At 53.5% G+C, this 24,258-nt stretch overlaps 1 protein-coding gene across 1 annotated transcript; it reads right to left on the bottom strand.

Moving 5' to 3' along the window:
• Nucleotides 1-955: 955 nt before the first annotated feature.
• Nucleotides 956-24,154, bottom strand: LOC106781522 (mucin-17). The gene is made up of 12 exons (XM_014729905.3): nucleotides 24,004-24,154; nucleotides 8,833-15,957; nucleotides 8,325-8,426; nucleotides 7,729-7,856; nucleotides 7,327-7,391; nucleotides 5,669-5,820; nucleotides 5,217-5,291; nucleotides 4,961-5,123; nucleotides 4,222-4,383; nucleotides 3,512-3,588; nucleotides 1,453-1,538; nucleotides 956-1,275 (listed from the first exon to the last, which is right to left on the bottom strand). Exons 1-12 carry the CDS (start codon nucleotides 24,074-24,076, stop codon nucleotides 1,234-1,236), a joined length of 8,250 nt encoding a protein of 2,749 aa, XP_014585391.2. The 5' UTR covers nucleotides 24,077-24,154; the 3' UTR covers nucleotides 956-1,233.
• Between the last annotated feature and the right edge of the window lie 104 nt (nucleotides 24,155-24,258).

The raw sequence follows: 24,258 nt of genomic DNA, 5'->3' as shown, positions 1-24,258 counted from the left end.
GGACAAGGGCTGCTAGGCAGAACGTCATTGTCGCTAGTCTCGACATTGGACCTCGGAGGGCTGTGCGTCTGCTCTTCGCTCTGGCGGAAACTGTCCAAATAAACGTCGGCCGAGGAACCCCAGAAATAAATAGGCCCCAGAGCCCTTTGATCCTTGAGACACTGGGGACCTGGGGGCCGGCCGAATCTGAGTCAGTCTGGGAGCTTCACTCACGACTGGGGGTGCGGGGCCTGTTCCAGGCCAAAGGGCAGAGGGAGGGGGAGCCCTGCCTGGCCAGGCACAAAGCACGCAGGCCATCAGACTTGTTGTCCCAATGAAGGGGCAGGTGCAGGAACCTGAAGTGCTGGGAGAACCGAGAAGACCCCTGGAGTGGGTAGGAGGTGGCAGGGAAGGACTGGGCCTGGGCCCGATAGGAGAAGGATGCCTGGTATCTGACTCCATTCCCCTGCAAGGAGCCCCCGTCCCCTCTTCTCAAGCCCCCTTTACTGCCCCTATGGGTACCTCACCAAGACATGGGGTGCAGGTCATGGCTGCACCTGGGCCAGTGCCCAGCCCCTGATGGCTGACTGTACTTGGGTCTGCAGGTTCTCAGGTGAGCGTGGGTCCCTGTGGCCATCTGGAGTGACCTCGGTCCCCAGCAAGGTCAGCAGAGCTTAGTGCTCACTCCTTTGCCCCCACCCCTGACACCCTGGGTCCACTCCCCTCCCCAGGACCTGACCCTAGGCTCATCCATCACAGAGACCTCAGGCAGAGGCGGCCTGGCCCTGCCCTGGCCCGGAGCCGGTGAGGGGCTGGTACTCCATGTGTGGGCACAGGAAGGTGCCCGAGAGCATCCCCGGGTCCAGATTCAGCACTCAGGCCTGAGAGGAACGCTCTCCGGCGAAGGACCTTCCTGGAGACCCAGGCCCCAGCCAGGCCCTGCAGGGGAAGGAAGAGAACCACACACACCACACTCTGCACTTTGAAATTTGCTCTTTTATTGGTAGGAAAATTCCAGAGAGGGGAGTCACTGTGGAGCAAACAAGGATGCAAGGTGTCTGGGCAGCCTTGGGCCTCCTGGGTTGGGGGCAAGAGTGGCTTGCAGCAGGGGACGGAGCCAAGCCCGCCAGCTCTGAGCAGGACATGCCTCAGGCCCTCACATGTTTCCTCTTGACCCACACTGGGCCTGCAGTGGGCTCTCCACTAAAGTCTTGTCGTCCGGAACTGGGGGATGAGTGGAAGCATCTGTCCTGGTCAAGGAGCAGGTGTCACCGCCTGGGGCCTCTCAATGTGGAACTGGGGGTGAGAGAGAGGAGGTGAGGCCAAGGGAGGCTGTGCGATGGCCATGTCCACAGGGAGTGACCTGCATCTGGGCCGAGTGTGCCCCACTCTCCCCAGGCAGCCCCAGAGTGGTAGGGGGCAGGGGTGACAGGAAGGGAGCAGCTCCTGGCTGGGGGTGGGCCCCTGAGTCACCTCTGTGTTGGAGTCAATGTTCCCCAGAGAGGGCCGGAAGTGGTTGTAGGCGTTTGCAAGGCCGAATCTGTCCCTCAGATTCTGATCTGTGGGGAGAGGAACTGCGTGAGAGCGAGCCTGGGGGAGCCTGGAGAGATACGGAGCGGGGATTTTTTCCAGTGAAAGGAGCAGGTTTGAAGAGTCAGTCCCATATCTGCCCTAAACTATCTTCCCACTGCCCGCCCATCCTTCCACCATGGCAGCTTATCTCCAAGGTGGGTCTTGATGACTCTGGAGCGTGTCTGGGGAGCTGGCCCGGTGTGACGCAGGCACAGGTGGGAACCAGAGCAGCAGCCCTCTGACGAGCCTTGGAGTCAAAAGTCATGGCCGTGGTGAGCATGGGCCATGGGCAGGCACAGGGATGACAGGGTGGAGCAGGAGGAAGGTTTGGCTTGGGGTTGCCACGGACACTCAGTCTTAGCAACGGTAACCACAGCAGGCTGCAAACAGCTGTGTCTGGAATCTTCTCCTTTGTGTTCGAGTTGGCGAGTTGGTGTATGCTCAGCCCCCACTTCCCCGGTCCTGCAGCTCACTCTGTCCTTTGGTCTCCTGGCACCTCCCAGACCATTCCTTCTCTGCCTGCTTCCAGGTCCTCCCCGGGGCCCTGCCTTCCACCCTCCTCACCTGCCTTCTCCCCATGGTGGGCCGAACTGAGCTGAGGACGCCCAGCACTGTCTGCAGGCCACTCCTCAGGCTTCAGACAGGCCAGAGCCTGTGGTGCCACCCCCTCTGCACCCCACCAGCCCCCAACGCAGCATGCCCCACCTGCTGCCTCTCCCCTCTGCGCCCCGGCCCAGGCAGTGACCCTCTCCACCAAGCCTGCAAGCAAAAAGTCCTACCCGGCTCACTGACATCTAAACTGCTCCATCCGTCCACTCCTCCCATCCCCACTGCCCCCACTCAGCCTCAGCGAACCCCATCCGTTAGACTGTGGAACACCTCCCTGGTCTCCCTACTTTAGTGCCATCCCCCTCAAATCCACATGAATGAGCTACTCACAATGCATGTCGGCCGCCTTCCCTTAAAGCCCCTCCAGTGGGTCCCCCAATCATGGCCCACAAAGCCCTCCATGACCTGGCTCTGCCAACCTCACATCCTGCTGGCCTGCCTTGGGTTCCCCCACGGCCCACACTTGTTCCCACCCCACGCCCTTTCCGAAGCAATGCCCTCTGCTCAACTGCCCTTTCCCCCTCCTGGCTCCTCGCTGGGCTCTATGTTCCTGGAAGCAGGATGCATGCGGCTTACTCACCGGTTCTGAGCGCTGACCCTTACCCACAATGTGTGAATCAGGCGCCGTCACCTCTGCAGCCTTCTCTGAGCCCGCCCCACTCCGGGCTGGGTCAGGCGTCCCTCTGTGCCCTGTGGAGCCCTGGGCACGGCCCTATCTATCATCCCATAAACTGTGTGTGCATCTGATGCTCTCCAGAGGCAGGATCCTTTCAGTCATCCCTGTAGCCCCTCCATGGTGTTTGTGAGGAAGAACTGGGAAGGCAGGATTTGCTCAGGGGCAAGGATAGAGGTGGACAGAGATGCTCAGGGCCAAGGGTTCATGTAGTGAGAGAGCAGAGCGGACGTGACGGTTTTCCATGGCAGCTGGGTGCGGTGCCATCAGGGGCTCTGGGAGCCAGAGGAGGCTGAACACACATGGAGGAGCAACATTTGAACCTGATCTTGGAAATAGAGTGGGAGTGGGGTGTGCTGAGACTCGGATGAGGGGAACCTTCCAGACAGTGGCGCGGTCCATGCAAAGGCATGGAGGAGGGAAAACAGTGGGCATTGGTGGGCCACACACAGACTGGAGGAGCCAAGGAAAGACTGCAGGGGCAGCGGGGGGTGGCCCATGGGAGCTCTGGGTCAGGAGGCTGCAGAGGAGCTGGCCCAGCCTGGCTGCGGCGGCAGATGTGGGTGGGCTGACAGGAAGTGTGAGTCACCCACAGCCACAATGAGTCCAACCGCAGTGCCTTCTCAGCCTTGCTCCACCCTCAGCTCTGGCCCGACTCCTGCCCTTGATGAGAGGTACCTTCCCAGACGTGTGCATTCTGGAAACTGCCGAGGATGCCTTCTTTTTGCCACTCTCGAAACAGATTGTGTTCTTGCCTGCCAAGAGAAATGCCATGAGCAGCTGGTGGCAGGGGGCGGACGAGGGGGCTCAGAGGCCCCGACCCTCAACTTCTGGAAGGAGCTTTCATGGCCAAGCCCTGAGTCATGGAGGGGCCTGCCCCCAGTGGCAGACACAGAAAACAAGGAGTGTGCCTGGGAACATCACCATCGCCTGCCCCCCTTCATCCCTCAGCAAGCCTCAGTTTTCCTATCTGTGAGGTGGGGGCGTCGGACTAGAGTCAGGGCAGCTCCCTTGAACTGCCACCTGCCAGCCAGGTGCTGTACCGGGCATTTCATGGCAACCTTCTCAGGTGGATCTTATCTGTTTTACAGCTGGAGAAAGCGACACCAGATGTGCCCTGGCGTCCCATTGTGACAGTTGCTCCGTGGCAGCCAAGGTGAAAATAAACACCAGGTAATTTCGGTACACAAGTTTTTGTTTCCATTTCTCTGCCAAACGGATATATCCTTTCCCATCAGCAGGCTGCCCTTTGCTGCACCCAGAGCTGGGAGGGGCCGGTCAAGGTTCCCCTCAGGCCTTGGCTGACCTCCAGCTGCTGAGCCAGAAGGAGCAGAGCCTTGGGATATTCCAATGGTGGTCCCCTCTCTCTGGGTCTGGCCCCAGCTTACTGGTGCAGTTTTCTCTGGGATCGGCTGAGGAAGATGGACAGGGCAACCACCAGGATCAGCAGCAGCACCACCACAGCCCCCACAATCCAGTACACCATGCTCTTGCTGATGATGACCCCACAGGTCTCTCCCAGGTGCCAGTGCGTGTCCGAGGTTGGGCATCTAGGGACATATGCAAGCTCAGGGCAGCCTGAGCTCAGGGATGCTCAGGTAGCATCTCTCACACTCAGTCTCCCAAAAGAAAAAGTCAGGGTCACAGCTCAGGAAACAGGCTCTCCCTCCGAGGACAGGGGCTGGGCACCCTCCCTGACTCCCCAAGACTAAGGGATAGTGGGGGGTGAGGGGACCCTGGGACTGCAGAGCAGGAATTCAGAATCTGAGAGTGTCGGGTGCCTCATCCCACACACACGACGTTGCCCCATCTAATCTCTAAGCCGTAGCTAGAGGTGATAGTGGCACCATGGCTGGGATGATGGATGAGAGAGATGTGTAGATAAAGATTAACTGGAAATTACTCAGGAAGGGGCTTGCTCAGTCCCAGGATGTGCATGTCTGCAATCTATACATCCTCCTCACTCTGAGGGACCCACGTAGAGGAAAGAGGGACATAGAGGAGGGGCGAGAAGGCACCATTCGAGCTCTGCTCACCCCAACCCTGCCCCCTCGGTGACTGTGAGGGAGGGCGCGGCCCTACCACCAGAGGAGGTGGGCCCTGGGCTTAGAGGGGCTGGGCACTTACAGGCAGCGGGGACCACTTTGCTCCAGCTGGCACTTGCCCTGGTGACAATTCAGTTGTGACTTTGTCCCCGAGGTGCACTTGGTCACACAGGTTGGCTTCCCGTTTAGCTCCTCCACATAGTAGAATGCGGCTAAGTCCTTCGCAGCCTTCTGGCTGCATTGCTCTGGTGAGGAGTGGGCAGTAAGCATCAGCCTGGGTGAAGTGCCTCCTAGCCCCCATGTTTACTGCCCACACGCTGTCCCCTGCCCCTGCTTACCCTTCAAGTCAAAACCCAGCTTCACGGTCTTGCTCACAGTGGTGGCCTCCTCGTTGAAACACAGAGTTGAGAAGCCTGATAAAGGTGGTGGAAAAGAACAGAACAGAATTGCTGGGGGTAGCCAGCCTCCCTTTCTTCTATACCACATCCTCTATGCTGGGCCTACATGACTAGGGTCTTGGCCCATCCCTAGCTGCATCTGGGCCTGTGAGCAGGCTCAGATGGGGACATCAGGGCTGGTGACAACCTCAGTGCTGGACTGGGCGGGGCTGCTGGGAGTACTGCAGAGTCTGAGGAAGGCCCCCAAGCCTGGCTTTTGGGTTCCTATAGCGAGGTCTCTGGAGTTCCAGAAGAGAGGAGAGATGAATGGCGGGGTGGGGAGGCTGAGTCCTCCTGAAGGGACGCCTCTCATCCTTTCCTCACCAACATCAAAGGGTTTTAGGTAGACCTACCTTTGCATTCCTTAGATTCTGGGTGTAGCCTTTTGGTCTCATTCATAGTCTTGGTCTTTACGATCTCAATGAGGTTTGCAAACAGTCCCTCAAATGCTGAAGTGTAGTTTGCCTCCAGGATGACGTCAAATTCCACCACAACGCTGCCATTGCTGGAACCAGAAGTCAGTGGTTAATCGGTCACCTGAGTCACCCACCCTCCCAGCAAGTGGAACCAAGAAGCAAGGGGGTGATGAGAGACAATTAGCCATAAAACCCAGAGGCAGGATGGAACTAGAGATCATCCCTAGCAGTTAACAACCAAGAGGGAAGCCACAGACTGAAACGACCTAAGATCCCTGAATATCAGTGATCACAATAAACACCAATGGGCAAAATTCATTCCCCAAATTGGAGGCTCTTGGGCAAAGATGTGAGAAATTGAACACTTGAGCACTGTTGATGGGAATGTAAAATGGGGCAGCGCTGTGGAAAACAGTAGGGCAGCTTCTCAAAATTTAAAAATAGAATTACCATAAGACCCAGCAGTTCCACTCCTGGGTATATACCCAAAAGAATTGAAAGCAGGGATTCAAAGACATATTTTTACACTCACGTTCACAACAGCATTATTTGCGATAGCTCAAACATGGAAGCTGCCCAAGTGTCCATCGATGGATGAATGGACAATCAAAATTTGGTATACATGCACAATGGGATATTATTCAGCCTTAAAAAGGAAGAAAATTCTGACACCTGCCACAACATGGATGAATCTCCAGGACATTATGAAACAATAATAAGTGAAATAAGCCAGTCACAAAAGGACAAATACTGCATGATTTCACTTATGTGAGGTACCTGGAGTAGGCAAATTCATAGAGACAGAAGTAGAATGGTGGGTGCCAGAGGTGGGATGAGGGGGAATTGGGAGTTATTGTTTAATGGGTATAGAGTTTCAGTTTGGGAAGATGAAAAATTCTGGAGGTGGACGGTGGTGGTGGTTGCACAACAATGTGAATGCCACTGAACCTCACAATTAAAATTGTTAATGAAAAATTTTATGTTAGGGATATTTTACCATAATAAAAAAAATTTAAATAAGGAAATTAAAAATAGAAGCTCTTGGATTATATTCTGAAAACCAAATAAGCAAGCTTACAGAAATGAAGAAACATGAGCTCACTTTAGAAACATAGAATTCCAACCCAGAAGCTCCTTGTTAGATGGCAAGCAACGCTGCTGAGTGGGGAGATCTTGGGACAAGGCCAGTCACTGCTCACAGCCATTGTGACAGAGAAGTCAGGGAGCAGGACCCAGGAGCACTTGAACCAACAAAATCCTGAGCCAAAATGGAGACGGAGATGATGGTGCTGATGTTGGGTGAAGGGTGAGGGTCGGGGTGGAGGATGCTGAGCTATGTAACCCTGTGGGCCCTTGACAGTGTGGATTTCCATCCTTCCTGAGACCCTTTCTTCCCCAAGCTGCTGGGACATGATGCCCTCTAGGCTCCCTTCCCACCCCTGTCTGCTTCTTTCCACTCCCCTTTGGGGGCTGTGCTTTTCCTGCCTATCTCTAGAGTACTCTAACCATTCGTGACAGGAAGTGGCAGGAGAGAAGGGAAAAGAGAGAGGGCTTCCCACAGCCCCTCAATCTGCCCACCCCCGCAACATACTCACAGCAGTCTCCTAATGATCAAGCCTCCATAGTGGGGAAAGTCCTTGCCTTTGTAAGCTTCATCCATCTGAAAGAAATGTGGCAGCTGACTCATATAGGCCTAGAGGGTGCAGCAGCCCCAATTTCCTGTCTCAGAGGGCAGCCCCAAGGCCCCCTTCCAGAGGGATCCCATGTATTAGCCCATAGGAAAGAAGGAAGGGAAGGCGTAGGGACACTCCTTCCACCAGGATGTGGATGGGGTAGGGATCAAGAAAGGAGGCTCTCAGAAGACCCTCTCTTGGGACTTGGGAAGACTGAAGAGACCCATGAGCTGAGAAACCCTAAACAGGAAGTCAGACTGAGCCTCTGCCCACTTCTCACATCAAACATCCACAGTAGAGAATCTTAGCTTCCCCTGTTCTTACCTGTTTCTTGAATTGTTCAGAGAAATTCAAGTAAGCCTGTGAGGATACGTTGTTCAGGTCTGTTGTGAAATTACAGTTTGTCACTTTCACTTTCACACCTACAGTGGCATTGATTTTTTCCGGGATTTCTGTGGGAACAGGCCACATTACACGTAAGACAGCAACCTCTCAGTGATGTCTTCCGGGATTGGTTAATTCTCCCCTATTGGTCTCAGGGAGGCAGAGAAAGCAGGTAGGAGGAAGGATGAAAATTCAAGAGGCAGGTAAGAGTTGCTGAAACCTCTGCCCCTTGTTTCTGAACATCATGAGGAGCTGGCGGGTAGGATCACCACCCAGAGAGAGCTAAGAGGAGGTCTCCAGAAAGGGTTGGGAGAGAAACTACCTGAGGAGAGGGGCAGGTGAGCTAGTAAAAAGGGCCCTGAAGGGGGAGGCAGAAGATCCACGTTCTACCTGTGTTTTGGCCTGGGTGAAAGTCACATTGTCTCCTCCACCTGCACAAGGAGGCAGTGGTAGCGATGACCCTTCCAGTGCTGTGCTCCTATTTTAAGTGGTTCAGGCACGTGGGGATGATGGACAGGTCTTAGAAAAGTCATTACCTAGACTGAAGGAGTCCACAGGAGACTGATACAGATAACAAACGAAGCCTGGGGCACAAAAACACTCTTCTCCGTTCCAGATGGTCCCATTCTGACACTGCTCTGTGGAGGGGGAGAATTGACAGCAGTCACCATGGAAGCCCAAGAGACAAAAACCCTGGCTCCCATTCTGGGTCCCATCATTCAGGCATTGCACTGAAAGAGGGGGATGGGAACAGATGATCATGCAGCAACTGAGACACCTTTGCCACCACCTTAATCCCCAGGAGACAGTGGGGAAAGGAAGAAAGACAATGGGGAGGAAGGAAGCAAGAGATAAAAGAGGATGAGCAAACATAACAAGAGTCCTACAAATAAAAAGAGAACAGCATCCATCTGCATGGATGATGTACATAGCAACAAGAAAGTACTGGAAGGCTGGAACAAAATCACAAGATGTAAAAGCTGATTAGCTGGTGAGGGAAGGTGGACAGGAGAGGACCACAGAGAGACATAGAATGGGACTTACTTGGTTTTGTAGCTGGAGAGTGACTTGTCATAACAGTTGTGTGGGTGCTAGTGAATGAGGGATAGAGGGTTGAAATGGTATTGAACTCAGGGACTGGAGAATGAGTAGACCCAGGTGCAGTGGAGGAGAGAGGAAGGGAAACACCAGAAGAAGGTGCAATGGCTGAAGGAAAGTCAGAGACTGGTGTGGAGGAGAAAACAGGGATAGGTGAGGCGGAAGAAGAAGCACGAGGGTATTCAGTTGGGGAGCTGTCAGATGAAACTGTTGTGTTTCGTGAATCTGGGCTGCTTTTGGAGACTGTAGATCCTCCATTGAGGGTGGTGGATGCTGGTCCAAAGATGGCTCTAGTTGTAGAAGATGGAGTGACACCAGAAGAGGTGGCAGGACTAGGTCTTTTGGTGGTAGAAGGGATGGAAGTAGAAATGGTGAGACTTCCATCGGTCACGTCAGAGATCACAGTGGGGATAGACACCACACGGGGGCTTGATGGGGCTGTTGAAGTACCAGTTTCTAGGGTCTGCGAGCTGGGGGAGTTAGGAAATGTTGATTCAGATGCAGCAGAAACGGTGGAGTAGATGGTGGACTTCTCTGACAGAGTTGTGGTGCTTTGCTCAGAGAGCACAGAAGGTGTAGACAGTGCACTGGGGCTTGATGGGGTGACAGAAGTACCAGTTTCTGGGGTCTGTGAGCCAGGGGAGGTAGAAACTGTTGATTCAGATGGAGCCAAAACAGTAGAGTAGCTGGTTGACTCCTCTGCGAGAGTTGGGGTGCTTTGCTCAGAGAGCACGGTGGGTGTAGACAGTGCACTGGAGCTTGACGGGGCTGCAGAAGTATGGGATTCTGGGGTCTGCGAGCTGGCAGAGGTAGAAACTGCTGATTCAGATGGAGCCGAAACAGTAGAGTAGCTGGTTGACTCCTCTGCAAGAGTTGGGGTGCTTTGCTCAGAGAGCACAGTGGGCGTGGACAACACACTGGGGCTTGACGGGGCTGCAGAAGTACCAGTTTCTGGGGTCTGAGAGCTGGGGGAGGTAGAAACTGTTGATTCAGGTGGAGTTGAAATGGTGGAGTAGATGGTTGACTCCCCTGCGAGAGTTGGGGTGCTTTGCTCAGAGAGCACGGTGGGCGTGGACAGCACAGTGGGGCTAGACAGGGCTGCAGAGGTACCAGTTTCTGGGGTCTGTAAGCTGGTGGAGGTAGTAAGTGTTGATTCAGTTGGAGCCGAAACAGTGGAGTAGATGGTTGTCTCCCCTGTGAGAGTTGGGGTGCTTTGCTCAGAGAGCACGGTGGGCGTGGACAGTGCACTGGCAGTTGATCGCGCTGCAGAGGTGCCAGTTTCCGGGGTCAGCGAGCTGGGGAATGTAGAAAGTGTTGATTCAGATGGAGCAGAAACAGTAGAGTAGCTGGTTGACTCTGCAAGAGTTGAGGTGCTTTGCTCGAAGAGCACAGTGGGCGTAGACACTGCAGTGGGGCTTGTCGTGGCTGCAGAAGCACCAGTTTCTGGGGTCTGCGACCTGGGGGACATAGAAACTGTTGATTCAGATGGGGTTGAAATGGTGGAGTAGCTGGTTGACTCCTCTGCGAGAGTTGGGGTGCTGTGCTCGAAGAGCACAGTGGGCGTAGACAGTGTACTGTGGCTTGACGGGGCTGAAGAAGTACCAGTTTCTGGGGTCTGAGAGCTGAGGGAGGTAGAAACAGTTGATTCAGGTGGAGTTGAAATGGTGGAGTAGATGGTTGACTCCCCTGCGAGAGTTGGGGTGCTTTGCTCAGAGAGCACGGTGGGTGTGGACAGCGCAGTGGGGCTAGACAGGGCTGCAGAAGTGCCAGTTTCTGGGGTCTGCGAGCTGGGAGAGGTAGAAACTGTTGATTCGGATGGAGCCGAAGTGGTAGAGTAGCGGGTTGGCTCGTCGGCGAGAGTTGGGGTGCTTTGCTCAGAGAGCACGGTGGGTGTAGACAGTGCACTGGAGCTTGACGGGCCTGCAGAAGTACGGGATTCTGGGGTCTGCGAGCTGGCAGAGGTAGAAACTGCTGATTCAGATGGAGCCGAAACAGTAGAGTAGCTGGTTGACTCCTCTGCAAGAGTTGGGGTGCTTTGCTCAGAGAGCACAGTGGGCGTGGACAACACACTGGGGCTTGACGGGGCTGCAGAAGTACCAGTTTCTGGGGTCTGAGAGCTGGGGGAGGTAGAAACTGTTGATTCAGGTGGAGTTGAAATGGTGGAGTAGATGGTTGACTCCCCTGCGAGAGTTGGGGTGCTTTGCTCAGAGAGCACGGTGGGTGTGGACAGCGCAGTGGGGCTAGACAGGGCTGCAGAAGTGCCAGTTTCTGGGGTCTGCGAGCTGGGAGAGGTAGAAACTGTTGATTCGGATGGAGCCGAAGTGGTAGAGTAGCGGGTTGGCTCGTCGGCGAGAGTTGGGGTGCTTTGCTCAGAGAGCACGGTGGGTGTAGACAGTGCACTGGAGCTTGACGGGGCTGCAGAAGTATGGGATTCTGGGGTCTGCGAGCTGGCAGAGGTAGAAACTGCTGATTCAGATGGAGCCGAAACAGTAGAGTAGCTGGTTGACTCCTCTGCAAGAGTTGGGGTGCTTTGCTCAGAGAGCACAGTGGGCGTGGACAACACACTGGGGCTTGACGGGGCTGCAGAAGTACCAGTTTCTGGGGTCTGAGAGCTGGGGGAGGTAGAAACTGTTGATTCAGGTGGAGTTGAAATGGTGGAGTAGATGGTTGATTCCCCTGCGAGAGTTGGGGTGCTTTGCTCAGAGAGCACGGTGGGTGTAGACATCGCACTGGGGCTGGACAGGGCTGCAGAAGTACCAGTTTCAGGGGTCTGTGAGCTGGGGAAGGTAGAAACAGTTGATTCAGATGGAGCCGAAATGGTGGAGTAGATGGTTGTCTCCCCTGCGAGAGTTGGGGTGCTTTGCTCAGAGAGCACGGTGGGTGTGGACAGCGCACTGGCGGTTGATCGGGCTGCAGAGGTACCAGTTTCTGGGGTCTGTAAGCTGGTGGAGGTAGTAAGTGTTGATTCAGTTGGAGCCGAAACAGTGGAGTAGATGGTTGTCTCCCCTGCGAGAGTTGGGGTGCTTTGCTCAGAGAGCACGGTGGGCGTGGACAGTGCACTGGCAGTTGATCGCGCTGCAGAGGTGCCAGTTTCCGGGGTCAGCGAGCTGGGGAATGTAGAAAGTGTTGATTCAGATGGAGCAGAAACAGTAGAGTAGCTGGTTGACTCTGCAAGAGTTGAGGTGCTTTGCTCGAAGAGCACAGTGGGCGTAGACACTGCACTGGGGCTTGTCGTGGCTGCAGAAGCACCAGTTTCTGGGGTCTGCGACCTGGGGGACGTAGAAACTGTTGATTCAGATGGGGTTGAAATGGTGGAGTAGCTGGTTGACTCCTCTGCGAGAGTTGGGGTGCTGTGCTCGAAGAGCACAGTGGGCGTAGACAGTGTACTGTGGCTTGACGGGGCTGAAGAAGTACCAGTTTCTGGGGTCTGAGAGCTGGGGGAGGTAGAAACTGTTGATTCAGGTGGAGTTGAAATGGTGGAGTAGATGGTTGACTCCCCTGCGAGAGTTGGGGTGCTTTGCTCAGAGAGCACGGTGGGTGTGGACAGCGCAGTGGGGCTAGACAGGGCTGCAGAAGTGCCAGTTTCTGGGGTCTGCGAGCTGGGAGAGGTAGAAACTGTTGATTCGGATGGAGCCGAAGTGGTAGAGTAGCGGGTTGGCTCGTCGGCGAGAGTTGGGGTGCTTTGCTCAGAGAGCACGGTGGGTGTAGACAGTGCACTGGAGCTTGACGGGGCTGCAGAAGTATGGGATTCTGGGGTCTGCGAGCTGGCAGAGGTAGAAACTGCTGATTCAGATGGAGCCGAAACAGTAGAGTAGCTGGTTGACTCCTCTGCAAGAGTTGGGGTGCTTTGCTCAGAGAGCACAGTGGGCGTGGACAACACACTGGGGCTTGACGGGGCTGCAGAAGTACCAGTTTCTGGGGTCTGAGAGCTGGGGGAGGTAGAAACTGTTGATTCAGGTGGAGTTGAAATGGTGGAGTAGATGGTTGACTCCCCTGCGAGAGTTGGGGTGCTTTGCTCAGAGAGCACGGTGGGTGTGGACAGCGCAGTGGGGCTAGACAGGGCTGCAGAAGTGCCAGTTTCTGGGGTCTGCGAGCTGGGAGAGGTAGAAACTGTTGATTCGGATGGAGCCGAAGTGGTAGAGTAGCGGGTTGGCTCGTCGGCGAGAGTTGGGGTGCTTTGCTCAGAGAGCACGGTGGGTGTAGACAGTGCACTGGAGCTTGACGGGCCTGCAGAAGTACGGGATTCTGGGGTCTGCGAGCTGGCAGAGGTAGAAACTGCTGATTCAGATGGAGCCGAAACAGTAGAGTAGCTGGTTGACTCCTCTGCAAGAGTTGGGGTGCTTTGCTCAGAGAGCACAGTGGGCGTGGACAACACACTGGGGCTTGACGGGGCTGCAGAAGTACCAGTTTCTGGGGTCTGAGAGCTGGGGGAGGTAGAAACTGTTGATTCAGGTGGAGTTGAAATGGTGGAGTAGATGGTTGATTCCCCTGCGAGAGTTGGGGTGCTTTGCTCAGAGAGCACGGTGGGTGTAGACATCGCACTGGGGCTGGACAGGGCTGCAGAAGTACCAGTTTCAGGGGTCTGTGAGCTGGGGAAGGTAGAAACAGTTGATTCAGATGGAGCTGAAATGGTGGAGTAGATGGTTGTCTCCCCTGCGAGAGTTGGGGTGCTTTGCTCAGAGAGCACGGTGGGTGTGGACAGCGCACTGGCGGTTGATCGGGCTGCAGAGGTACCAGTTTCTGGGGTCTGTAAGCTGGTGGAGGTAGTAAGTGTTGATTCAGTTGGAGCCGAAACAGTGGAGTAGATGGTTGTCTCCCCTGCGAGAGTTGGGGTGCTTTGCTCAGAGAGCACGGTGGGCGTGGACAGTGCACTGGCAGTTGATCGCGCTGCAGAGGTGCCAGTTTCCGGGGTCAGCGAGCTGGGGAATGTAGAAAGTGTTGATTCAGATGGAGCAGAAACAGTAGAGTAGCTGGTTGACTCTGCAAGAGTTGAGGTGCTTTGCTCGAAGAGCACAGTGGGCGTAGACACTGCACTGGGGCTTGTCGTGGCTGCAGAAGCACCAGTTTCTGGGGTCTGCGACCTGGGGGACGTAGAAACTGTTGATTCAGATGGGGTTGAAATGGTGGAGTAGCTGGTTGACTCCTCTGCGAGAGTTGGGGTGCTGTGCTCGAAGAGCACAGTGGGCGTAGACAGTGTACTGTGGCTTGACGGGGCTGAAGAAGTACCAGTTTCTGGGGTCTGAGAGCTGGGGGAGGTAGAAACTGTTGATTCAGGTGGAGTTGAAATGGTGGAGTAGATGGTTGACTCCCCTGCGAGAGTTGGGGTGCTTTGCTCAGAGAGCACGGTGGGTGTGGACAGCGCAGTGGGGCTAGACAGGGCTGCAGAAGTGCCAGTTTCTGGGGTCTGCGAGCTGGGAGAGGTAGAAACTGTTGATTCGGATGGAGCCGAAGTGGTAGAGTAGCGGGTTGGCTCGTCGGCGAGAGTTGGGGTGCTTTGCTCAGAGAGCACGGTGGGTGTAGACAGTGCACTGGAGCTTGACGGGGCTGCAGAAGTATGGGATTCTGGGGTCTGCGAGCTGGCAGAGGTAGAAACTGCTGATTCAGATGGAGCCGAAACAGTAGAGTAGCTGGTTGACTCCTCTGCAAGAGTTGGGGTGCTTTGCTCAGAGAGCACAGTGGGCGTGGACAACACACTGGGGCTTGACGGGGCTGCAGAAGTACCAGTTTCTGGGGTCTGAGAGCTGGGGGAGGTAGAAACTGTTGATTCAGGTGGAGTTGAAATGGTGGAGTAGATGGTTGACTCCCCTGCGAGAGTTGGGGTGCTTTGCTCAGAGAGCACGGTGGGTGTGGACAGCGCAGTGGGGCTAGACAGGGCTGCAGAAGTGCCAGTTTCTGGGGTCTGCGAGCTGGGAGAGGTAGAAACTGTTGATTCGGATGGAGCCGAAGTGGTGGAGTAGCGGGTTGACTCCCCTGTGAGAGTTGGGGTGCTTTGCTCAAAGAGCACGGTGGTGGTGGACAGCATACTGTGGCTTGACGGGGCTGCAGAAGTACTGGATTTTGTGGTCTGCAAGCTGGGGGAGGTAGTAACTGTTGATTCAGATGGAGCCGAAACGGTGGAATAGATGGTTGACCCCCCTGCAAGAGTTGGGGTGCTTTGCTCAGAGAGCATGGTGGGCGTGGACAGTGCAGTGGCGGTTGATCGGGCTGCAGAGGTACCAGTTTCTGGGGTCAGCGAGCTGGGGAATGTAGAAAGTGTTGATTCAGATGGAGCAGAATCAGTAGAGTAGCTGGTTGTCTCATCAGCGAGAGTTGGGGTGCTTTGCTCAGAGAGCACAGTGGGCGTGGACAGCACACTGGCGGTTGATCGGGCTGCAGAGGTACCAGTTCCGGGTGTCTGTGAGCTGGGGAATGTAGAAACTGTTGGTTCAGATGGAGCAGAAACAGTAGAGTAGCTGGTTGACTCCTCTGAGAGAGGTGAGGTGCTTTGCTCGGACAGCACAGGGGGCGAAGACACGGCACTGGGGCTTGTCATGGCTGGAGAAGTACCAGTTTCTGGGGTCTGCGAGCCAGGGGAGGTAGAAACTGTTGATTCACTTGGAGCTGAAGTGGTGGAGTAGATGGTTGACTCCCCTGTGAGATTCCCAGAAGCAGGAGTGTCTGCAGACCCAGTGGATCCCTCCAGGGGGTACGTGGTCGTCTGTGGTGAGACATGGGGAGTGGTAGACAGCTGGCCAGGACTTGAAGAGGACGGGCTATTTCCACCATTCCCGGAAGGAGATGATGCAGGGGAAACAGTCGGTGTGGACAAACCAGAAATGTCTGTGTAGACAGTCGTCTCTTCTGTGGAGAATGTGTGTGTCTGTCTAGTTTCCTGATTGGTCGTTGATGTCTCAGGACCAGAAGGCGATGAAGGACTTGTATTCTCAGTTGTATAGACGGTGGCAGAGGAAACGGTTGAACTGAAAACTACCGTGGGTGTTGTGGAGACAAAAGATTGCACAGGTGTGGATGTCGCCAAAGTTGAAAAGGATTCTGTGGAAGTTGATGTGGACTCATTCTTTGTCGGTGATTCTGTTGGTTAGAAGAGTCAGAGATGATGCTACAGCCTGTTAATTTTTCATCGAACTTAGTGGCAATCCACGCCAGCAGCTTGGCTGGTGGTACTGGTCAATGCCCGGTGCTTAGGCTCTGCTTTCCTTTCAGGAGTATGGGAAGTGCCATGGACACCTCTAGATTTGGACCTTTTACCAATGGTAATCTAGACCTTTGTGTCTTCTGTGGAGTAGCGTAGTTTTTCTAGAGAGCAAGGTGTTACTAATTAACGGTCTGGGACTTGTTTGTGATCACCTTCTTGTATTGTTATTTGTGTGCTGGTGGATTTTGACAAACCTATATGATGTTTAGAAATATATCTCACCTGGAGATCACCACATTCCTCAGGCTCCCTGCCTTCGTGTGCCCACCAGAAAACCACTTCTCAGTTCTGCAGCCCACTTATCCCAGCTTTCATTCAACAATAACTTGCTTGTGATCTCTGGGACCAGAGGCCCTGAGTTTGAAGACAAATGAGCCCCCACCCCTCACTAGTGCTCCTGGGCCCCCAGTGCAATGCAAGGGTAGTTGAGGTCCATTTGAAGGGAGAGTGGGAATCAACACAGCATGGGGAGGGAGGGAACTGCTTCTCTGCCTTTCTTGGAAGGCTTCAAAAAAAAAGCAAGGTCTAGGGCCAGCCCCAGTGGCCTGGTGGTTAAGTTTGGCATACTCTGCTTCGGTGCCTTGGGTCCCACTCCAGGACGCAGACATATACTGCTCGTCTGTCAGTGGCCATGCTGTGGTGGCGGCCCACATACAAAAAGAGGAAAATTGGGTGTGGATGTTAGCTCAGGGCAAATCTTCCTCAGCAAAAAAAAAAAAAAAGAAAGAAAGAAAGAAAGAAAAAAAAGTAACGTCTGAACTCTTTCTTCTCTTCTTCTTTAAAAAGGAGTTTTATGGATTTGGGCATTATAAATTCTACTAGACTTTTTTCTTTTAAAAAAAGATTTGCACCTGAGCTAACATCTGTCGCCAATCTTCTTCATTTTTTTATTTCTTCTTCTTCTCCCCAAAGCTCCCCAGTACGTAGCTGTATATTCTAGTTGTGAGTGCTTCTGGTTGTGCTATGTGGGACGCTGGCTCAGCAAGGCCTGATGAGCGGTGCCATGTCTGCGCCCAGGATCCAAACCAGTGAAACCCTGGGCTGCTGAAGCGGAGCGTGCAAACTTGACCACTCGGCCACGGGGCCAGCCCCAGGACTTTTTTAAGTTGCAGAAAAAGACTGTGTTTGTTCCATCATTGAAAAGCATATAAAAGCAGTTTATGACCATGTCCCTGACTGAATCACAGGAATGAATGGGGCGGGGAGAGGTGGCATTTACTGACTGTCTCTCAGATTCCTGCCCTCGCCCTATGACAGTTGTAACTCAATGATGCTGTAAGTAATCACCTGTGGACTGTCTGCTCCTCTCTGAGTCTCCATTGGCATAGAGAACATTTCTTCCCCGTTCAGCCTGACCTGGAGCAGGTGCTCAATGAGCACTTCTGAAGGAAATGAGTGAGCGAATACTGGAAAGTCTACCAGACACGTTTTCTTAGCTATTTAAGGTAACCCTGCGAGATAGCCGTTAGTATTTCTGTTTTACACACGAACTGAGGTCCTGCAGGTTAAGTGCCTTCCCAGTTCACCCAGCTGGTAAGATAGAACTCAAGCACAGCCTGCGAGTGGCTTTTACTTTTAGCACAAGGGAAGGGTTTGGAGAGTAAAGAGGAAGGAGAAGTTTTCAAGCCGAGGGAACAGCATGTGTAGAAGGCCAGGAGTGTGTGTTTGGGGTGGAGCTGGACAGTGAGAGATGACTTTGGGCAGAGAGAAGGCTGGCAATGTGGGTGTGAAGCCAGCTCTGGACTTGACTGAGCAGAAGTGAAGAGTGTCCAGCAAAAGGCCAAGGTCCCAACTGTGCCTTAGAAGCAGAGCCCTGGAGTGAAGGGGCAGCGGGGGCAGATCCAGGGAGATTGATGAGGCCACAGCAGAGATATGGTGGGCCACTAGGGGCCCCAACGAAGGCTGGGACACTCGTTGGAACGGACTGTAGACATCCTGCTCTCTTTTGTCTTTATTCCTGAATTCATACCATTTACCCTATTTATCCTTAAACATCCACATCTGTAGTCCCGTTGCCTCTCAGGGCATACAAACGAGCTCAGAGCGCCCGAATCCTTGTCTATGCCACCAGGCCGCCCTTCTTCCTTCTGGGATCTCTCTCATCCTTCCGGCCTCAAGACACCACTGCCTCCTAATTAGCCTTCTCCTCCCTCCTGCTCTTCTTCCCTGCTCACTGAGGGGAAGGCCGAGCTAAAGGTACTGCTGCACCCACATCCTCCTGGAAGGCAGCCCCCTCCATGCCCGAGGCTTTCACTCATTCCTGGGAGGGACAAGGAAACAGTGCCCTGGTTGAAGAGCTTTAGACCCCTCCTGGCCAAGGATTCTGGTGGCAAAGGCCTCCTGAAGGGTGTGGCAGAGCAGGTGAGGCTGTCCTTCCTAGAATCAACCTCCTGGGTCAAGGATGCTCCACCAGGAAGCTGAGCTAAGAGAAAAACACAGCTCTTCAAATGTCAATAAGCCTGTGAGAAGAAAAAAGCAAACTTCACTGCTAAGCAAAGAATTTCAAAACAAAGGATGATACTACTTATTGTTACCTATCAAATTGTACCCCCTCCGTGACGTTAGGTGATAATAACAGCTGGTGTTGGCTAGGGCGTTCTCATAGGATGCCCATGGACATAAACTTGGTATCTTATTTCTAAAGGCTAATTTGAAAATATGCATCAGGGACCATAGGCAGAGTCAAACCATTTTAGTGATCTCATTTCTAGTAACTTATCTGAAAATAATCTGATGCAGATTTTAAAATTTTTATACAAGAATGTTCATTACATCAATATTTATTATAACGAAAAATTGGGGTAAACATGTCCAAGGATAGAAGCATGGGAGACAGCTCAGATGTCTACAGTATCCCATGGGATGGAGTATTGATCAGCTGTTAAAATATAAACTGCCCACAGAATAAATCTAAATACATATTCAGAAATAGACCAAAATGTTAACATTTATCTGAGCACTAAGGTTAAGTGAGATTTTTTTCCTTTTCTTTGTCTATATTTTCTAAATGTTCTATAACAAATACTCACTCATGTTATAATGTTTAAAATACAATAAATGTGAGGCCAGGCTGGTGGCGTGGTGGTTAAGTTGGCACAGTCCATGTCGGTGGCCTGGGGTTCGCAGGTTCGGATCCTGACACAGACCTAGCACTGCTCTCAAGACATGCTGTGGCAGTGTCCCACGTAAAATAAGGGAAGATGGGCGCAGATGGTGGTTCAGCGACAATCTTCCTCACAAATAAATAAATACCAAAAAACGTGAACGCTATAAAAATAAAAAGTTATGTGTGTCCAATACCTTGGAGAACCAGAGGAAATTACCCACTGGTAACGATGCCCACACTCTAGTGGTCAAAACGCTTCACAAAAATGATATATTTGCTTGTGTTGCAGCCACACTGGCCATCAAAGACACCAGCTCTCCTAACAAAGAAGTAAAATTTGGTACTTGCTTGCCCTACTATAGTTTTTATTGCTTCTTCACAATATGCGTATTTAGATCTTTCTTAGAAAGATAATCACTTGAGTAAGGCAGCTGGTTTGCCAGCAAGTCTCTCATTTGGTGGCCTTCTTGGAGAAAAGCCCTAGAAAGCACCTCAGACAAGTCTGAACACTGCCACTGCGATATGAGACTGTCCCCTCCTGTCACGTCCACGACACATGTCTGCTTGTGGTGAACTCAGTCAGATGTGTCTGCAGGAGCAGCCCCTGGAGGGTGGATGGGGGCCTAGCTGTGCCTCCATGATCAGCTGTGGGGTCTTGAGCAGTTAACCTCTCTGAGCCTCTGTTTCCCCCTAGAAAATGGGATGAAGGTTGCCTACTGTGACCACCCTGCTCACTCTAGAATATTTTACAAGAAAAGCAGTGTGGGGACCACTGGGGTGGACTTTGGTCAACCAGTCCTAGGTGCACTTTCAGCTCTGCCACATGCAAGCTCAGTGGCTTGGGTCTGTCCCGTTTTCCATAAGGTCTTTCCCACCTGACAGAGTTGTGGTAGGAGCGAGTCCGGCCAGGGCCACCATGGCTCTTTCCCCTCCCCCCTGCCCACACCTGTGGTGAGTGGATGGGCTTTCTGGCTTTCACTCCACCTTGCCCACTGCCTCCCTGAAGAGAGAGCCACTGGTTGCTACCAAAGCAAAGGACATGTCGAACTCCTAACCCCAGTACCTGTGAATGCGACCTTATTTGGAAACAGGGTCTTTGTACACGTAACTAAGTTAAGGATCTCAAGCTCAGACCATCCTGGATTTAGGGTGGGCCCCAAATCTAAATACTGGGGTCCTTATAAGAGAAAGGAGAGGGAGATCTGACACACACAGGGAAGATGGCCATGTGAAGACTGAGACAGAGATTGGGGTGATGCCACCAGAGCCAAGGCTCGCCAGGAGCGACCAGAGGTTGGAAGAAACAAGGAAGGATCCTCTCCTGGAGCCTTTGGAGGAACTGGGCCCTGATACCTCACTTCAGACTTCCAGCCTCCATTACTGTGAGAGAATGAATTTCTGTTGTTTGAAGTCACCAAGTTGGTGGTCATTCACAGGAAACGAACATACGTGGGCAACCCCAGTCAGAGCAAGTGGTAAAGAATGTGAGCTCTGGAGTCAGACAGCTTGGGTTCAAACCCTGGCTCCTCCACTTGATGGATGGGAAAGCTTGAACAAGCTATTCAAAATCTCCATGCCTCAGTTTCCCCATGTATAAAACAGAAATCAGTAACAGCACTTCCTCTTAGGGTTGTTGGGAAAGTTAAATGAGATGATGATATCATTTCAAACAGCGTCTAGCAGATAGCAGACCCTCCATGGTCATGAGCAATTTTGATTATTAATATAACACCCAGATGACAGGGTCAGTGTGGTTTCCCAATTTGCTGTACCCAGGGAAGCTTTTTATCAATATTCCAATTCTCTCTATAGTTACACGTGGCTTTGTCAGTTCTGAATTTGCCTAAGGCCCTTGGGTGTCTATTAATACTTTTCCGTACTACTCCTCAATAGCCACCAAAATCTAGTGCCACCTCCCCCTGCAGCCTCCCCGATCAGCCCAGACAGAAGCAGCGTCTGAGGCCCCCTCCACACCCCTCCACCCTCTTGGGCCCCTCTCAGAGCCTCGGCACCGGGCTTGGGCTGTGGTTCTTTCTGCACCTTTCCCATGTCCCATCTAATAAACTCAACTCTAAATGGGCTTATTCATCCAGCTTCGTGCAGAGCCCCAGCACCTGCCCAGGCAGAGCCAGGCCTCCTGTGTTTGCTAAATGAGTAAGTTTATTGCTTTCCACATAAAGCAGCACTTCTTTCTAATTACTCTAAATTTACGTCACACAAGTGTCAAAGGTTGCCCCTTTGTGTATTGTGAGCAAATCTTCACCACACTCTTCCCGATTTTATACGTGTTGGACATCTCCACTCTCAGTTCACCTTTCTAGGCTACAGAGCTCTGACCCCTTCAGGCTCTGCGCCAGCCCTCCAGGACACACGTCATCCCTGACCCCATGCATCCCAAGGAGCTCCCCTCCCCCGCCATTACTATGAGCACTTTGGAACCTCATGTTAACAAAACGGGATGCTGGTTCCAATCCTCACGTTGATCCCTAGCATTGTCTGGTCTTTGTGGTCCCTGTAGCCCATGGAGAATACAGAATTCTAGATTGTGTCTCTATTTCCGTCTTCCTCCTTGAGCCCCAGGCCTCCAGGACAGCTCTGCCCAGAAGCTCCATGGTCACCCCAAACTCACAAGGCCCACCTAAAGGCCACTGTCAACCACCAAAAAGAGGTTCTTGCCCTCCTAGTCATGCCGGCTCTAGGAATGCTTATCTCACTGCCCCCACAGCCCATCACCAAGTGGAAACTTCCTCTCTGTTTCCAGGGTTCCCAGCTACATCATCATGGCCTCATGCCAGGCTGGCTTTCATTGCCTCTCTTGGGATCTGCCCTGGCGGGGGAGACCCACCTCTGAGCAGCCCACAGAGGTCCTCTTATGCCTAAAAGCCTGCACTTGGCTTTTATGCTCTTGTTGCCCAAAGATGCTCCCTCACCGCCACACTTTCCCCAGCAAACCTCACGCCCACCAGGCATCCACCCCATCACCTTCAGGGCATTTCTCCTCCTCCAGTCCCCTGCACGGCCCTGTGCATGTTTGTCTACCTTCCCAGGCTGGTATTCCTTCTCCCTATGGATGTTGTCCAAAGCCCCATCAGTCCTCCCAGTGAACTGGAATACCCACCCAGAGGAGGTTGCAGATTCGCAACAAGGAAAAACACAGATGCCCTGGTGGTCTCTGACCCCACATCTGAACCCCTCCCTGGGGACCCAGAAGAGCCACATGGGGTAGTGGTGTCACAGAGGGCTGAGGTCCTCCTGTGCAGGGACAGAGCAGTACAAACCCAGTGCCAAATGGGTGAGGTCACGCTACTTGCTTGCTGTGTGGCCCCAGTAGGTCACTCACCCTGTTAAGCTTCAATTTCCTGTCTGCTTTCACTTCCTTACACAATCTTCCTTGGGAGGGTCCTATGGGCTGCCTGCTGTGAAATGCCTTTGTACATAGCAGAGCCCTCTGCAAGTGGGGCCAGGGGCCTCTGGGTGTCATGAGACCTTCTGGAGTCCCCTGGAAGGGCCCTGGCCTCGCCCCCTCCTGACAGCTCTCTGCACTTATCATAGAGTTGCTTTTGGATTCCTGCATGCTAATGGGTTCACCTGTGTCAACATGATCTTTTCTAGGCAATTATAAGCGCTTTAGGAAAAGGGGTCTTTGCTCATGTGGGTAGCTGCCAATAACGGGTGGAGGGCACACAGAGTCTTGCTGACTGTTGGGTCCTTCACCATCATCATGACCACCACCAGCCCTCTCCTCAGATAACCTGGCCAGAGAGAGGCCAGGAGTCTGCCCGGGACCAGGGACAGGGAAAACCCTTTGAAAGGCTGACCCTTGCCCATAGCTTCCTAGTCTGTATATCACCCTAACGGTAATATATCTGTAATTAATGTTCTTTCATAATGTCCCTAAAGCCACACACGTCACACCCCCGGCCCTGATATTCTTCCTTCAGTGACTCCAGCCTGCACTGCTGCACCCCCAAAATGCCTGGATGGGGGAAAAGCATGACGGGGCATGGCGGGCTGAGGGGGTTACCTCATGGCCCGCCCTGCAGAGCGACAGAGACCCCCGCCTCCCACCCCTCCTACCCACTTACCACTCCTCCTCACACAGCTGCAGGCCCTTCCACTGAGCTCCCTCTTCACCTGGGGCGTGGGGCTCGCTGCCCCACGCCCCTCGCGCCCCCCCGGCCACCCTGCCCTCAGAATCCCTGGGCTCTTCCCTGTCCTTGGGGAGAGGACCCGAAAGTCTGTTCTGCACTGGAACCAGTCCTTTCCCATAGAAACAACCATGGCAAGGTTCCAGAAGGACCCCCGAGCCTGTGTCTCCCCCTCAGTCCTCAGCCATTTCTAACTAGGGAGGCTCTCCTCCAAGAAGTGGGGAAGCTACCTGATGGCCCGGACTCCTTCCCTCCCCAGTCAGGGCTGCAGCCTGGACATGACCTCTGTGAGGTGTGGACAGCCCCAGCCCTATAGAAAGAGGCAGCCTGCAGGATGAGGGCAGCCAGAGCGCACCATCTAGGTAAAGAAAAAGCCCTCCTTCCCCTGGAGAGCAGGGGGGTAAATTCCAATCCCACTCGGCCCTCGGCCAGAGGCTTGGTATAGGCCACCAATTGCACAACCACAAGCCATGCCCCTTCCTCTGCACCTGCAGGTCCAGGGTGACCACTTTAGCACCCCAAAAGCAGGAGGGGGTCACAGCCTGGGTGTCCAGCCCTTTGGAAGCCCTGTTCTCTGCAAAGGGAGGGAGACAAGGACAGGGGCCAGCCACCTGCAGCCCTGCCTGAGGCCAGCACACACAGGGATGGCAGGGCCAGGTCTCACTCACCTGTCGTCGGCGTTGTCACTGTAGCAGTCACCCCGAGCCAGAGAGCCAGTGGCAGGATCTGGATCACCAGCATCTCCAGAGAGTGCAGGCCTGGCTGCAGGGTCTTCCCTCATCAGGAGGGATCAAGAAATGAGCACCTCCCAGGGAGGGATCAGCTATAAAAAGGACCCTGGAGACCTTTGCCTTGGGAAGGACAGCGCCTGGCCTAGGGTGGGGGTACAGCAATGGGGCTTGGTGGGTGGCGCATGATGACCA

This window comes from Equus caballus, chromosome 13, assembly GCF_041296265.1.
Source record: "Equus caballus isolate H_3958 breed thoroughbred chromosome 13, TB-T2T, whole genome shotgun sequence".
In the NCBI taxonomy this organism is placed as follows: domain Eukaryota; kingdom Metazoa; phylum Chordata; class Mammalia; order Perissodactyla; family Equidae; genus Equus; species Equus caballus.
Note: the sequence above shows the minus strand (reverse complement) of the source record. Positions and strands in the feature narration are given on the sequence as shown.